The sequence below is a fragment of the Centropristis striata genome, chromosome 8, assembly GCF_030273125.1.
Source record: "Centropristis striata isolate RG_2023a ecotype Rhode Island chromosome 8, C.striata_1.0, whole genome shotgun sequence".
Lineage (NCBI taxonomy): Eukaryota > Metazoa > Chordata > Actinopteri > Perciformes > Serranidae > Centropristis > Centropristis striata.
The window spans coordinates 32,841,200-32,856,731 of NC_081524.1; the positions used below are offsets into that span (position 1 = coordinate 32,841,200).

Consider the following 15,532-nt stretch of genomic DNA (forward strand, 5'->3'; position numbering starts at 1 on the left):
ACAAACTATCATCTCTGTGATATCAAACACACGCCAATCATGGCGGTTAACTGAAGTAGTGGACGTTGGAAAGGCAAGCTGTTGTTGAAAAATATATTTTCCATACTGACTGGTGAAAGCACTGCCTGAACTTCTTGAACTGCTTGTGTTTTGTGATTACAAAAAATATTCCACTCCGTAAGTAAAGACATAAATGCTGCACAATATGCAATGATGAAAGTGTTTTTTATAGAACACAAAATGCTTGAACTATTTAGACATGGTGTTATCTATGTGTTTTAATATTGTGTTTTCTTTATTTGAATGCTTAGCAATTAACAGATACGGAACATGCAATGCTGATGTTTATTTAGCAATTTATTTTTATTCATTTTTTATTTTCTCAGTTTTCAATTCTGGAATAGGTTGACAATGTAATACATTGAAAGTATAATGTAAAATAATGTTAAATATTTTTGAATAATTTATTTGTGGAAGAAACCAGCCTTCTGAGTACCTTTTATTTACTGAGTGCAATATCAATCCACATAGAAAGGTCTTTTTCATTCCAGCATAAAATTGCAATATATCAACTGCAATATTGGTAATCTATTGATTTCCCCCCTCTTAAATTGTTATCAATCTCAAAAGTCCCATATTAGTCAGGCTTTACATTAACTAACTTGGCCCCCATGTAGCAGTTTATACCCTGAATCACCCATTCTCAGACTTTGGATCATATTTACTTCTTTGCCTCATTGGGTGTAATTATAAGTGCATTTGCAGGTTATTTGTCGCTCCATATAATGCACCACTGAGCACTTTCTTTTGATTTTAAGGCAGAACATCTTAACATCAGGGACGTCAAGTGCAGCATGCAACATGTCAATGGAATGGAACGATAATCCATGAATGACATACATGTGTGTATATCTGTCTGTTTTTTATGTCTCCAGGCTCTTTCAAGGCTAACCCAAGTGGTCCCAGCAGTCTTCTCGGCAGTGATTGAAACGTGTGGGCCTGCGGCCATCTTGGAGGGCGTGGGTGGAGCAGGGGCCAGGGTTCAGCAGCACCTACTTACTGCTATTGCCAGTGTTATACTCACCTCACGCATTCAAACACACCGCATCACACAGAGCAAGGTACAGGCATACTCTTATGCACACCTGCATAAGAATGTAAAAATATATTGCAATATACATCAACTGGACTCAAAAATCACCATCATGTTATATTTTATTGATATTGCTGCTGGGAAATTCCACAGGAAATCTAGATAGTAACATCACTACTGGAGACAGTTTGACTTTCAGAGACGTTAGTGAGGGGAAGTCACCAACAGGGAGATTTTTACACAAGGGCAGAGAGATGAAAACAAATGAAACTACCTTCAAATTCTCTAAATCTTTTCTTTCTGCTTCTCTCTCTCTCTCTCTTTTTTTGTCAGGCTTTTTCTCTGTCACTCTTTTTCCTCCCTTCCAGTTCATGAACTAATGATGAACTGCGCATAAACTAATTTGTGATGAATTACTTATTTAATTTTTCATAAGACAGCCCATCTAGTGTGTAAACGAAGTGCTAATCTTGGTAAGGCAGAGGGGCTAAAATTGATTTGAAGGTTTTTAACTTGGAGTCTAGCATTGGTAATTGACTCTGAACTGAATTTATTTGCATTGAGCATTTCCAATTTAACACCAGCATACAAACTTAGTACTTCAACTCTGCTCTAATTATACACTGATATGCATTCACCCCCCTACCCCCCTTCTCTCCCCCCCCCTCTCTCTCCCCTGGCACAAAGACAGACAGTCCAAGAGTTTGTTTACACAGAACTCTGTCTGTTAGTGTGTGTGTGTGCATGCATGTTAGAGAGTGACTGAGTGTGTGTGTATGTGTGTGTGTGTGTGTGTGTGTGTGTGTGTGCCTGCCTGCACATACGCTAATTTGTAGAGTGTGTCAGTATCTGGGCTAATTGGCTGAATGAACGTGCTGCAGCCTTCTACTTCAGCAGAGCATTATGGGTAGTGGGGAGGGACTTATCAGCTAGGCACACACAACTGGGCTTTGAAATTAATTAACTTGGTGTGTCGCCCCATAAACACACATGCATCCACATTCTCTCACATTAACTCACACACACACTGTCAGAGGCGTGTGGTGTTGGTGATAATGATAATGGTAATGAATGTTGGCCAGTCACAAATTTTTCAAACCAGTTATTGCTGCTGAGTTTATGCTGAGTGAATGGAAGTCTAAAGTAGCTGTAGGCATACAAGTTTGTTTTTGTGTGTGTATGTGTGTTGTGTGTGCGCGCATGTGTGATAATGTGAAGTCTGAGCTGATTAAGTTCTAGTCTGTTAGTTTGATGCATTTTCTTTTTTTTCTGAACACCTTAGGAAAAATGTTACATTGATTAATTTCATATTTCTTTGCCGACATTATTTAAATATATTATATTTTATTAAGATAAACTGAAAAGCGTATTACCTCATATTACTGTGTACAGTGTGCAAACATTTTTTCACTTAATATTAATCAATCAATCTTCTTAGTCAGGAGGTTACCATGTTCACATTTTGGTGTTACTATGCAGTGTTATTTGTCTTTTCCATATAGCCCGCTTACAGAATAAATCATCTTGGGCTGTATATTAGCAGAAACATTCACAACCAGTCACTTTCACTTTATTAATTTGTGTTTGTGTATTTTAGGATTTGGTGTTGAAAGTGCTGCGCTGTCTGGAAAGTCCATCCACAGTAACAAGAGCCAAGACATTACTACTACTGCTGCTACTGATACAGGAAAACACACACACACTGCTATACTGCTGCCAGCACAGGTAAATACACTCACATGCACTCATATGTTGTACACTTAGACAATGTCTTTCCCTCAGTTATATGCAATCAGAACATCATCCAAGCCATATTTTAATGTAAATTTGTTTTAGCTGACTCATTGATCAACAACTAGAATGTAGCTCACAATTTGTCACTTGCTGTGACAATGTATGGTTGTATGAAAGTTGAACTGTCTCACTCGTGCCGTGGATATCTTAAGTTCATCATTCACAGTGTTTCAAATTAGGGAATATGATTTCTTTTGAAAGCATCCGGAGGAAAGCATTAAGATTTGGCAAGAAAGTAACACTCTATGTGACCCTTTCCAGCACAGAGGCAGATCTGGAATAGATGATACATCATGTATGATTAAATAGACTATTGATCAGTCGATCTATTCTGTTTACTACGGAGGAGGCTACAACTTTTGTCTACAATTTCATTTTGTTGATTAAGGAGTCTCTTTTTATCTTTTTTTAACACTGTTATATGTATGTTTCTATGCTGCCTGAGAGTGATGTGTATATAAATGGTATCTTACTACATAGTATATCCACTGCATCCTCCTACTGACTGACTGTTCTGAGATTTGGACCAGTGAGGCTTACTCATAACTCCGCTCAGTCTGTCAGACCACTGGCTAATTAGTTTCTCTGGAATGTAGTTGCCCATGTTCACACACAGACTGAACTGCTAGAGAACAAACAAATACCATTTGTGAATTCCATTTCAGGGTGGGATTCCCCTTTAATTATTTAGCTGTAGCTTTTAGACTGTATTCTCTTACCCAGCTACATTATAGCTCAAACTAAATTCCCTCCTCACTGCACAGTGTGTTGGGGCAAATCCAAAATTGTGCTTCATTTTTTGTTTTTGTGATATTATTCTATTGTAAGATATAGAATTTGATGTAACTTCCACAATTACTTTATAATAAAAATAAAAATAATATATTTAATTTATATAGCACTTTTCTGAATCTCAAAGACGTTAATTTGGTGTATATTTAACAATGTCTTGTTCCAGTCAAGTAATCCTGTTGGTCCTAGAGTTGTTTCGAATGGCTAGTGTGATTTATTGATTGCTTTGGAAGAAATATGTGAAACTCCTTTGGGTTTAAGAATTTTTAATTCTGGCTGGATGGTATGCATTAGCCCACTCTGAGACTACATCTACAATAATTGAGTAAATCTGCAAACACTGTCTACTTGTGAAAGTGTCTTGTGTACGCATGACCGATTTGTTTGAGATTACAGGCAATAGAAAGTTGACCTCTTAACTGTACTGCCACACAGCAGCTGATCCTGCTGAGCATGCTCATTCGGCCTCATTCAGGAAGTGAATATGATCAAATTTCCTTTTTCTTTTGTCTGTATCCACAATTACCGAGATATAAAATAGTAATAATCTCGTTTTTCAAAATCCACAAATTGTTTGTCCAGGTTTTCAATTTGAGTAACATAAAAAAAATAGAGTATAAAAAAAATCTAATTTAGATTATAATATATTCCAATTTATTATTGAACAGCTGCTCTGGAAAACCCTGTTTGCTAAGTTTAAGTTTATTGAACAGTACGTTTATCTACTACTGCTAAAGTCCATCCCCTTACAGCCTTTCTTTGGTGGCATCTCTCCAAATGTGCCAATTTTTGCACACAGCACGACACCTGCCTTTGTATTGTGTTACCTATGCTAACAAACAATTATGCTCATTTGGGACTCATCATTCAACACACCCGGGTGAGGGCAGATTTGGATGGTTGAAAACATTTGGGGCATCAAAAAATTAAGAGAAAATATAAAGAAATTAAAGAGAATGTTTTTTCTCTGAAGATCATTTTGGAAAAACCTTTGATTTTTGGGTGTTAAAAAGCAGCAGTTTAATGAAGACAGACAGAAAAGGCCTTTTTTCCCACATTCAATTGACTTAGTGTGGATATGCTAAACTATACACTGAGTTAAAAATGTATTAGATTATTAAACCAACAAATTAGGCCATGCATGCTTTTGTGGAGAGATCTATCAGAGGTTTCACATTCTGATACAAACACTCAGAGATTGCTTTTCAACACTTTTATCTGGTATTTAAAGCAGATTGCTTTTTAGAAGAGAGGCTTCCTTCATAAAAATGCTGCTTGGGGCTTTCGGCAAGACAGTTGAACTCTGTGTAACCTTTGCGTTAACTAGCACAGCAGCCGTGGGAATGATAATATAAATGTATGTACCCTGGACATTCAGTTTTTTTGCTGCTGTATGTTGTAACTTTACTGCAACTTCAAATGGTTCATTAGCTGGTTGTCCTGTGTTTCACCCCACACTAACTTGGATTGCAGCTATGAATGTGCATAGCCCACATGATCAGTTGCATATGCATGATATATATATTCTGTATATATACACAGCCAAATCCCCTGGTAATTTATGACCAGTTGGTATTTCAGTTTGAAAAAGATGCCCTAGATTACTGACATATGGATCCTCACAACTGTCTCTCTCCCTGCTGTCTCTTCTCTGTCTTTTTTCTCGCTTAGTTTTTTTTATTTTTTTTATTTATTGAAATGCTTCTGTCTTACTCCCCCCTCTACTTCGCCCTCTTTTCTTCTTTCTCAACTATCACTCTCTGACATTTTACACATATGAACTGCCAAATTAACATTCCCATGAAAGAGTATGGTTAAGGCTAGTTAGAGTTAGGCTTGTTGACAAAATCAAATACTTAAATGATTTGAGAAATATTTTTAATGAGTGAGTGATGAGTGCCATTCTGAATACACCATTTTATTACCTTTGATTGATAATCACAAAACCTCTCCTTGGCAGCTGTTGAGGAGCTCACCTATGTCAGCATAAATGTAGTTTGATACAATGCCAAGGAATATTAAGTGTCTTACACTAATACACAATTTTAAAGTATATGCTGTGTCCCCATTCTGTCAGAACTAATTGGGTTTTGAGTGTGTAGCGTGTTCTGACAAAAGTATGTGTCCTTAAACTTGTCATTATGTAAGATGAATTCACTTGTTTTTGGAGTGTGGCTATGATGAACACTTATGTCCCACAATGTAATACACAAAATAAATAAAAGAGATACTATTATCTGGTAATAATTAAAATAAATCAGTTGTGGACCGATCCAGCAATATCACATAAAGCAACCTTAGGAAAACAGTTTGTTTCCAAATCTATTTCCAAATTGTTTGCAACAGGAATTGGATATAAAGCAGCATGATGGAGCAGCTGTGGCTCAGATGGTAGAGTGGTTCCCACTGATTGAAAGGCAGCTGGATCAATCCCTGGCTATGGCGGTCTACATGTTGAAGTATCCTTGAGTTAAGATACTGAACCCAAAATTACTCCTGATGGCTGTTCCAACAGTGTATGAATGCGTATTGTTAATGTTACCTTGTTATGGTAACATCGGCCATCCGTGTATTAATGTGTGTGTGAATGGCTAAATACTGATCTGTAGTGTAAAAGCTCTTTGAGTAGTTGCTATGACCAGAAAAGTGCTATACAAATGCAGTCCATTTACCATCCTCTGACATCACCGTCTTATGCCAGAGCATCATATAGTGCATTTATTATTGTAGCTCTGTTATGGTTTTGCTTTCTTATAATTAGATATGAGAATAACTAAATTCCTAAAAGCACAGCCTCTTTTTTACATGTCATAGTTGAGGTGGTTGTATTTTCTCTTTCTCACACTGGTCTGTCTCCTTCCCTCACACACACACACACACACACACACACATTCCCTGTATCCCTCTTACTTGCTCTGCCTCTGTTCGCTGTGTTAGAGCTGTCAGCGTTGACCTGCCTGTCTCTCTCCCACCGAGCACTCTGCATGATTCAACCACACACACACAGGCACACATCTTTCTCTCAGTCCTGCTCTCACCCAGGCACGTTGTGTTTAATTAGCTCCTCAGTGGCGTGAAAATATGTGTGTTTGTGTGTGTGTACATGTTTTTGTCTGTATGAGATAAACTTGTGCAGGCCTCACTGAGGAAGTGTCAAGATTGCCATTGGGAGTGGAGGATGATGGCTTTCAACACACACAGTCTCTCACACACACACACACAGAGCAGGCCACTTGTAGGTCAGTTGTGTGTGAGTACTTTGTGAGTCTCCCACAGCGACTGACAGAGAGGTGGCAAGTTTGTCTCTCTTTATTTAGCAATTGGAAAAAAATGGCTGCAAGACTTACCAAGGAACAGGCATAAGTCTAGCAGGGAGACAAATAGGCAGACAGACGGGAAACAGGCAGAGAGCTGGCTAGAGAGACAGAAAGGTAAATAACTATGCAGAGAGACATTTTGACCTGTACAGTAATGGAAAGACATAATTATGAGACTGGTGAGGTCGTCATATGATTTGTGTTTAAACCAAATGTAAACAAAAGGGTCAGCCAAAACTAAAATTCAAACACATGTTCTGTTCACAAAGCTACTATCACCTTTACCTTGACTGAAAACATGTAAAATGGGCCTTTCACGTACAATAACTCAACAAACAAGCTTCTATTTGAGGCACATTTTTTTACAGAGCTTTATGGTTACCTGACGATCAACATGGTCTCACAGGAATCCGTGAAATAGCCACGGATTTGCTTAACTCAAAATCCGTGGAATAGCCACGGAATCACTCAAATTTCCGTGAAACTGACATGGATTTCGCTACAATGCAAGTTAATGACAGTCATATCCCGTGGCTATTCCAACATACAAAGTGATTATGTACATTCACTGAGTGAATATTTAGAAAATAAAACATATATTTCTCGCTAGAAATGTGATCAAAATCCATTTTTATGCAGAAACCAAGTCAAAATATTGATTTTTTTCATTAAAAATGAGAGAGCAGTCCGCAATGTTTTTTGTTCTGACCGCCAGGACCTTGAAAGTCACGTGACTTGGAACAAACCAATAGGAAAAAATATCCATGGAATAGCCACGGGATATGACTGTCATTAACTTGCATTGTAGCGAAATCCATGTCAGTTTCAAGGAAATTTGAGTGATTCCGTGGCTATTCCACGGATTTTGAGTTAAGCAAATCCGTGGCTATTTCACGGATTCCTGTGAGACCAGGTTCCTGACGATTAATGTTCCTGACTTTGGTGATCCTAGGATTTTAGCGCCTTATCACCACCTGCAGGTTGACATTTGTGTCTATGTCACAACTATTGGATGGATTGTGATGCTGTGCTTCCACTGCACAGAATTCCTTTATGTTGTATGTTTTCATTTAGCATTGTTGTTAATAATTATATCAATATATTTATGCAATACCTTTAACAAGCACTTAACAAGTTATTGCCAATCGCTAATCCATGACAAACCCATGAATAAAATCCAGCAATTACTATTAGAGCACCCCTGAAATGCACTGGACCCTAAATATTATAACAATAGCAGTGTTGGATTCTGTATTACTGTGAACCATGGCTGCTAATCTTTTATGCAACATTATGAGGAAAAATACTGAATTTGTAATCCCTCACTCCCCCTGCACCATTCCCACTCTAAAGCTCAGAATCAATATTTGTTAACTAACACGACCTCTCTGAATCTCTCTCAATGTTTCTACATTCATGCTTTTTATGCTTGTGTGTGCTTTCACACACATAGGTTGGTATGTTTGTGTAAGTAATGAAAATCAGTTAGCTGTGGTAACCTTTCCTCTCTGCTATGAATTTGTGAATAGAATAATATTGATTACTGCTCAATACAAGCAGTCTGACAAGAATAAAAATGTTGTTGAATTCAGGGCTGGTCTGTCTGTCTGTCTGTCTGTCTGTCTGTCTGTCTGTCTCTGAGCCAATCTCCTTGCCCTGTTTTTAATGCAGCCTGTCAACATTTTATAGCTCATTGATGAGAGTCATATTGTTAGTATGCCTTCATCATTTCATCATCTTTTTTTACATGTTAGTCATCAAGTCAATTCTTCTTAGCAACTCACATTGAGTAGCGCAGTAGATTAACATAAATAAGATGAAAATGAAAATAAATCATCTCTCTTTAAAATATTAATGTTTATGCATATGCTAGAGGGAATTTAGCCCCTGTGACTTAACACATTTGTTTGTGGACCACCATTTTGAAACCATGAGCTTGGCATTTTGGCGGTTTGGCAGTTGCTATTTTGTTTTTAATTTTCTTGTGTTGCCATAAGTGACCATATTTGGAAGAGAGGGCGGTTACCAGGTACTGCATAGCCAATGCTAAGTCACTAGATAACGCTAGCTAATAGGCTTAGAACAAAATGTAATTTCAGGAAAGAAATTAACAACCAACTCGTTAACCAACTCCCACTGGGGTTACCCTCTGCTGGCGATAAGAAATGATGCAGGTATAAGTCAGTTTGGCTTCACTTTTCAGAGCTGGAAGGGACGTCCATTTCTTTATCCAATCTATGGTAATGTCACATACATTTTGTGACATACATGTGTGTGTGTATGTTTCTGTCCAGACTTGTGATGCACCTGGAGAGAGACCTGCGTAAGGCCACTCCCCTCAGAGAGAACACCAGCCAATCAGGATACCTGTCTCAGTGTCTGGATTTACTGATTGTACATCTGAGTAGCACTGCACCACTGATACTGGGTACAGACACACACACACACACACACACACACACACACACACATTATGTGCTCTTCCCTTTGTGCTACATTTTTTAACCCATTGAAGCCTGGAAAGCGGATAAGTTATTTTGTAGTATTTGTATAAGCTCTCAAATACTTTTTGAATTTAATTTCTATCTGCTACAGAGGCTGAAAAATCTATTATTTAGTAGGAAGTGTTGGCACTTCTGTTGAATTTCCAAAAAAACTTCAGGTTTTAGGGGCTGATTTTAAAATCGCCCAGAGGTTTTACAGGAAGTTTTAGGCGTCAATGGGTTAAAGTATGTATGAGATTTTTTACGATAAACTACTTTTGTATTACATTAAATCCAGATGATCCATTCTCATCTCCTCCTGTGTCCCTGTGTTGTCTCCTCTCCTCTCCAGAGGATGTCTTATGTGCATTACGAGGTGTGATTGGGAGGAGACATCCATCGACAGCTCAGAGCAGACAGCTTAAACACACTTTGCCTACAATGTCTGTAGTGCTGGAACTTCTTTCATCACAGGTAACTTGAGTTTTAGTGTTCTAGCACTATTGTGTGCAAGGTTATCCTTATATATTTTCTCTCCCATCCTTATTTCAGCACAGCATCGCCCATTGTGCATTCAAAAAGTAAATTATTTAAGAAACAGTATATTGTTATAACTGTCATTGTTGCCGGGGTGAGTGGGCCTGTTACCAAACATGTTATGAACTACTTATTTCAGGTTAGAGGAAGATGAGAAAGATGTGCCTGGCTACAGAAGGTGCTGTGACGCTGTATATTAGTTGGGGTTGTATATAAAAGCTTGCAAGAAGAATGATGTTTGTATTCCTACTCTTCACTCTTTTTTTCTCTTAGTTGTCTCTTTGCCCATGTGACTGATTATCTGTCCTCTCACAGGTCTTTAGATCTCAAATTGTAACTGAAGAGTTTCTTGCTCAAATTGGATTGCTACTGGTAAGTGTTTAGATAAGGACTCTTTGCCTCTTCAGCAGAGTGATTGTTTTACAAACTAAAGGCAACAAATAACACTTCAAACTAGCATGCACTGACATTTTGAATGAATTTGACATTTTTGAAAATAATGTGGTATTCCAATGTTAAGGCATGTTAAGATATCATAAAAAGCAGTACCATATTCATTGCAGTCCTTCAATATTATGGCAGAAAGAAATCTCGAAACCTATACCACCACACAACAGCACATATAGAGATCTGTGCATGTCTAATGAAAAGCAAAAATCACTGATTACAGTGTACTAAAGTAGTAGTAGTGCTGTAATGCTGTAGTATTTAGTTTATAATTTCTACCCTCTCTCTCTCTCTCTCTCTCTCTCTCCCTCTCTTTCTCTCAGAACTATATCACCTCTATCGAGTCCAATGAAACAAATCTAGCTAGTGCTTTGGGTAAGTTACTTTCTTATTTATTAAAATGTTTATACATGTTAAAAACGGATCTACGTTCTATATTTTATTTCTTTACATTGTTTAATCTTTATGTTCATCAATCATTATTTTCACTGGGTGCTTTTATGTGCCTTAGTTTGGCTTAATCTGCTTCCTCTCCCCTTAGAACTGACATTTTATAATCAGGGTGTTTCTCTGTTTAAATTCAATTTTGCAGTTGAAAAACAACATCACTTAGTGAATTTTTTTTTTTACCATATACAGTTTAATTGTGAAGGTTGTACTTAAACTCCCCAGTCACTTTTCAATTCTAAGAAATAAATGTGAATATGTGAAAAATCAAATTGAATTTGAAATGCTTGAGCATGAACCAAGGTGCAGGATCAGCCATAGTACAAATGTAATACACCCAGCCATCTTTACAGGGAGCTCCGTTACTGGTCAGCCTGTGGGTCATCGTTTATTGAGATTATTCTGTAGCACTGAATGATATTTGGTTTTCCTTTAGGTGCAGCAGTTTGTGAGGAGTTGATAAGGACATCTCTGACCATTGTGGAAGTCCTGAGTCAGCACCATGCTCTCATCACTCCACATCACAGTGCTGTAAGTACTATGCATGCAAGCAAATATGCAACTAGCTTTCTGCCTGTCGACGTGATACAGCCGTTACAATTTATTCATGAAGCAAAATAATAGTAATAAATGAGTTGCTTTGCTGTGATAGAAGGCTTGCAGAGTTTGTTGCTATACGATTTTTTAGGTGTATGCACGAATATCTCCAGTATTTGAACATTTCATATGGTGCGCCTGGTTTTCTATTCAGTGTGTGTCTTCCAGTCTACTAAACCTGCCTGTTTGTGGTGTGAGGACAGAGGTTCAACTTGTGCGCTATTAGACAAGAAACTAATCAACTATTGAACCAACAGAGCCTCATCAGATCTGTGTGTGTCTCTGTGTGTTTCTGTGTACGTGTATGTGCATAGGATAGGGAGATCAGATTGTGTTTAATGACTATTGACGTATGGAAGTTGAGAGCAGCAGGAAGCAGACAGGATGGAGGGAGAGGAAAGAAAAGAGTTGAGGAATAGAGGAAAGGAGCAAAGAGGAGGTTTGCTGCTACTGATAGTCAATAACACAGGAAGACACTTTAATTACCACCAGCCAGCTCAGATTAACTTTTATAGCCCGCTAGACAAGGACACACAGTCATGTTTGAGTGAGTTTACATCTCTGAATCCTTCTCACAAAGTAAAGTTTTAAATAAGTCTTCCCTCTATAACCCTCTTTTTCTTGCTTTCTGTTTTTTACAACCGCCACTTTCACTGGTAAAATGTTAAATTTGTTCTTAAAAAGTTAAACATTTCAGCTATGTAAGCATTACTCAGTAGTGATGGGGAGCAATCCACTAAGTATCCCAGTTGATTAAATGTGCAATTGAACTGTGATATGGAACACTTAAAACACTTTATGGGGTACAGACTTGGCACCAAGCTTTTAAAAATCTGAACTAACAACTGTAAACAAATGGAATTTATAAATAGAGTTCAGTCACTGAGCATGATGTTATTGCACTAAATGTGCATTCAGCCACGAAGGTTGGTTCATTACTTTTTGGGCTATGTTAGCATATTGTAATATTCAGAGAAACAGACTGAGGGTTAAACATTTATTTATTTACACACAGAGGTATAAAACTGCTTTTACTCAAGAATTGCCTCAACGTTTTGTTACAATACATACGGTACAACACCAGATACTGAGTTACAGCTATGAGAAAGTTGATTAACAATAAACTACCATCCTCTTTTCAACAGGGCCATTCAGTCTAAGACCAATATATCTTGAGCTTCTTTATAGACTACCATCTCTATCCAGGAGCTTCATGCTAACAATAGCTTATTTGTTGTTAAAATAATGATACAGTAGCTTCAGCACAGCAGGTTTATTGAAAGAAAAGTAGTTTTGTGCACTGCCTAATCAACTATGATTAGGCAGCGCACAAACTACACATGAGGTTTGTTTACCAGAAGAAACAGAAGTAGAATTTCAGAAGACCAGCTGTTGCCTGTGCCAATAGTAAAAAGGGGGAAATAAAAAGTATATACAGCATTTCATCTTTTCAAGTCCTGCGAGAATACAGATGAAACAGCATATTACTATTTCTATATTGGCAACGAAGCAAAGTTAAGGAAATTCATCTCTAGTTACATTTGTGGTGATAGGAAAACTGTTTTTTGCACAACTTGTACAACAGGTAGAGGGGTAGGTAAGAGAGCCAGAAACCGCATCAGAAAATCGGGACAAGAAAGGATTTTAGACAGTGAGGGGACATGTCACCCATAGTTCACAGTTCAGAGAAACACACACACACACACACACACACACACACAAACACACAAACACACACACACACTATCACTCTTTCCAGTCTTTTGAAGGTTGTGATATTAATACGCACACCATTAAGTGGTGGACAACATCCTTTGTAGTTTCCTCGCTCTGGCTTTCAATGTAATGACCTCACACACACTCACTCAGCATTAGTGTTGTTTCTATGGTAATACTTGTAATCATGCAAATTCATGGATGACAGATTCGTGCCTAAATAAAGACTTTGACACTGCGGAAGTACATTTGCGTGTGTGTGTGTGTGTGCGCTTAATCAAAGAGCTCATTCAACAGTGTATTTCCATAGTAATTTGATCCTCTGTGACAGTGGTCTGTGTGGTTGATGCCCACTGAATTAATATAGTGCACTTTCTTCTATTCAGCTTAATCTAAAAATATATCCTGTTTTCAGATTTGATGTATAATAAGTAGTCTTTTCAGAGGAAAGCCGGAAATTGCTTTTATTGATATGCTTTTTCTCCCCTCAAAATAAGAGAACACAGGGCCAAATTGAACTATTACATATACCCAGAATATTTCTATATTAGATATGATATTAAATATGAACCTTTACATATTAAACCCCTCAGCATATTTGCAATGGTTTTGCTGTTACATTTTCTCAAGTTATTTTTTTTACTATAACAGATTTTCAGCCTGTACCAAAATTTTGTTTTATGTCACTGAAACATCACAAAGACCTTATCTTCAGATGCACTTCTATAAAACCAGGTTGTAATTGTGCCAGATTCTAGAATTGCTTTAATAAAAATGTAATCAGCTTTTTACAGAGTACCCTAGTAAAGGAAAACGGAATGAAATGTGTAAATGTTTTTGTCCGTTTATGTCTCTTGAAGGTTGTAGATGCCGTCCTGCCTCCTCTGACAACACTGGCTTTCAGCAGAAACGGTAAGGGAGATAGAGGGTAATTTTTGAGAGAGGAAAAAGAGAGTGAGAGAAAAGAGATGTGGAAATAGAAGCAAATGTCAGAGTGAGGGAAGAGGGAGTTAGGAAGAAGAAGGAACAGAGGAAATGACACATGGGGAATAGTAGGACAGAAGGTTTAGAAAGATAGGGGCTTGGTTAAGCTGAATGGTTAAAACACTCACCATGCAGACATTAGTTTCTCAAAGGTAAAATGACATCTGTGTTTTGTGTAGGCCATTGATACTGGGTTTTCTTGTTACCTGTTATGTCACACTAAATTATTGTAAAAGAGCTTATTTTTGTATGTATATATATATTGCAGTATATATGTATTGGTACAGCATATTGCAATGTAGTGTAATATTATACTGTCTTATGTTACTTCTGTGGCACAGGCTTTATTTTTTTTTTAAGAAATATGTTTATTAATTTTCAAGAGACAAAACAAAACAGAAAAAGAACACTTAACAAAGGTCACATAACATACAGAACACAGCACATCTTGGATTACAACAATATTCCATGTTATAGATGGATACTATAAACAAAAACCTCTAAAAGTAGCAACGACAAAAAAAGAATTAATTCGACATATACAAAATCATACTCATTTGCACTGTGAGGTTTTATGCAATAGCCAGTCTATAAGATCACATTTTTAAGATAATTCAATACTGGGTCCCATGTTTTATCAAACTTAGCTCCTCTACCTTTGTTATAGAATCTCAGTCTCTCTAGATGTAAAGTGTTTGACAATTCTCCCAGCCACAAATTATATGTATCCAGAGAAGAGGAAGACTCACTCGACAATACGGGCAGTCCCAGATTCTTGGAAAATCACATCCACCCTGTGACTTATAGACCTTTTCATAAAAATTAGCAAAACATTCATTATTTTTTTTAAAGATGTAGCCAAAAGCTACTACTTATATAACAATTTTCTGTGTGTGTGTGTGTGTGTGCGTGCGTGCTGCAGTGGAGTGGTCTGTGTTTGTTTTGAAGGTGCTGTCCGAACTCAGTCTTGTCCTGCTGGTCCAGGAAAATGGTGAGACTCAGGAAGATGAGGAGACAGAGGAAAAGAAAAAGAGAAGAGAGGAAGTAGGAAGGAAAGCAGAAGGAGTTGATGATGGAAGCTCCTGTGATCAAATCTCAGCTCTCATCACTAAATCTCTGCTTCCAAGGTTGGTCAGACTCTTTCATGAAGTCCTATCCTTGTACTTGCCACACTTTTTCAGTAAATTCTAGCTGTACACAGACAAACAGCTGGAGTACACTGGCTGCCAGGTCAGAAACAGTCTAAACCTTTGTAGCTAGACAGCAGGTGATAACGTCAGAGCTGAGCTTTAGAGGAAGTAAAGTCCTGTTTTGTTGAAATGAAA

General features: G+C 37.6%; 1 protein-coding gene across 2 annotated transcripts in view; it reads left to right on the forward strand.

The window, feature by feature from the left end:
- ulk4 (unc-51 like kinase 4) overlaps nucleotides 1–15,532 on the forward strand; it is a 91,695-nt gene that overhangs the window by 35,470 nt on the left and 40,693 nt on the right. For both annotated transcript variants that reach the window (XM_059340189.1, XM_059340188.1), the window contains 9 exons: nucleotides 936–1,121; nucleotides 2,691–2,818; nucleotides 9,291–9,424; nucleotides 9,832–9,953; nucleotides 10,332–10,388; nucleotides 10,787–10,838; nucleotides 11,347–11,441; nucleotides 14,084–14,135; nucleotides 15,130–15,334. In XM_059340189.1, coding sequence (XP_059196172.1) covers nucleotides 936–1,121; nucleotides 2,691–2,818; nucleotides 9,291–9,424; nucleotides 9,832–9,953; nucleotides 10,332–10,388; nucleotides 10,787–10,838; nucleotides 11,347–11,441; nucleotides 14,084–14,135; nucleotides 15,130–15,334 — 1,031 coding nt within the window. The remainder of the gene's footprint in view (nucleotides 1–935; nucleotides 1,122–2,690; nucleotides 2,819–9,290; nucleotides 9,425–9,831; nucleotides 9,954–10,331; nucleotides 10,389–10,786; nucleotides 10,839–11,346; nucleotides 11,442–14,083; nucleotides 14,136–15,129; nucleotides 15,335–15,532) is intronic.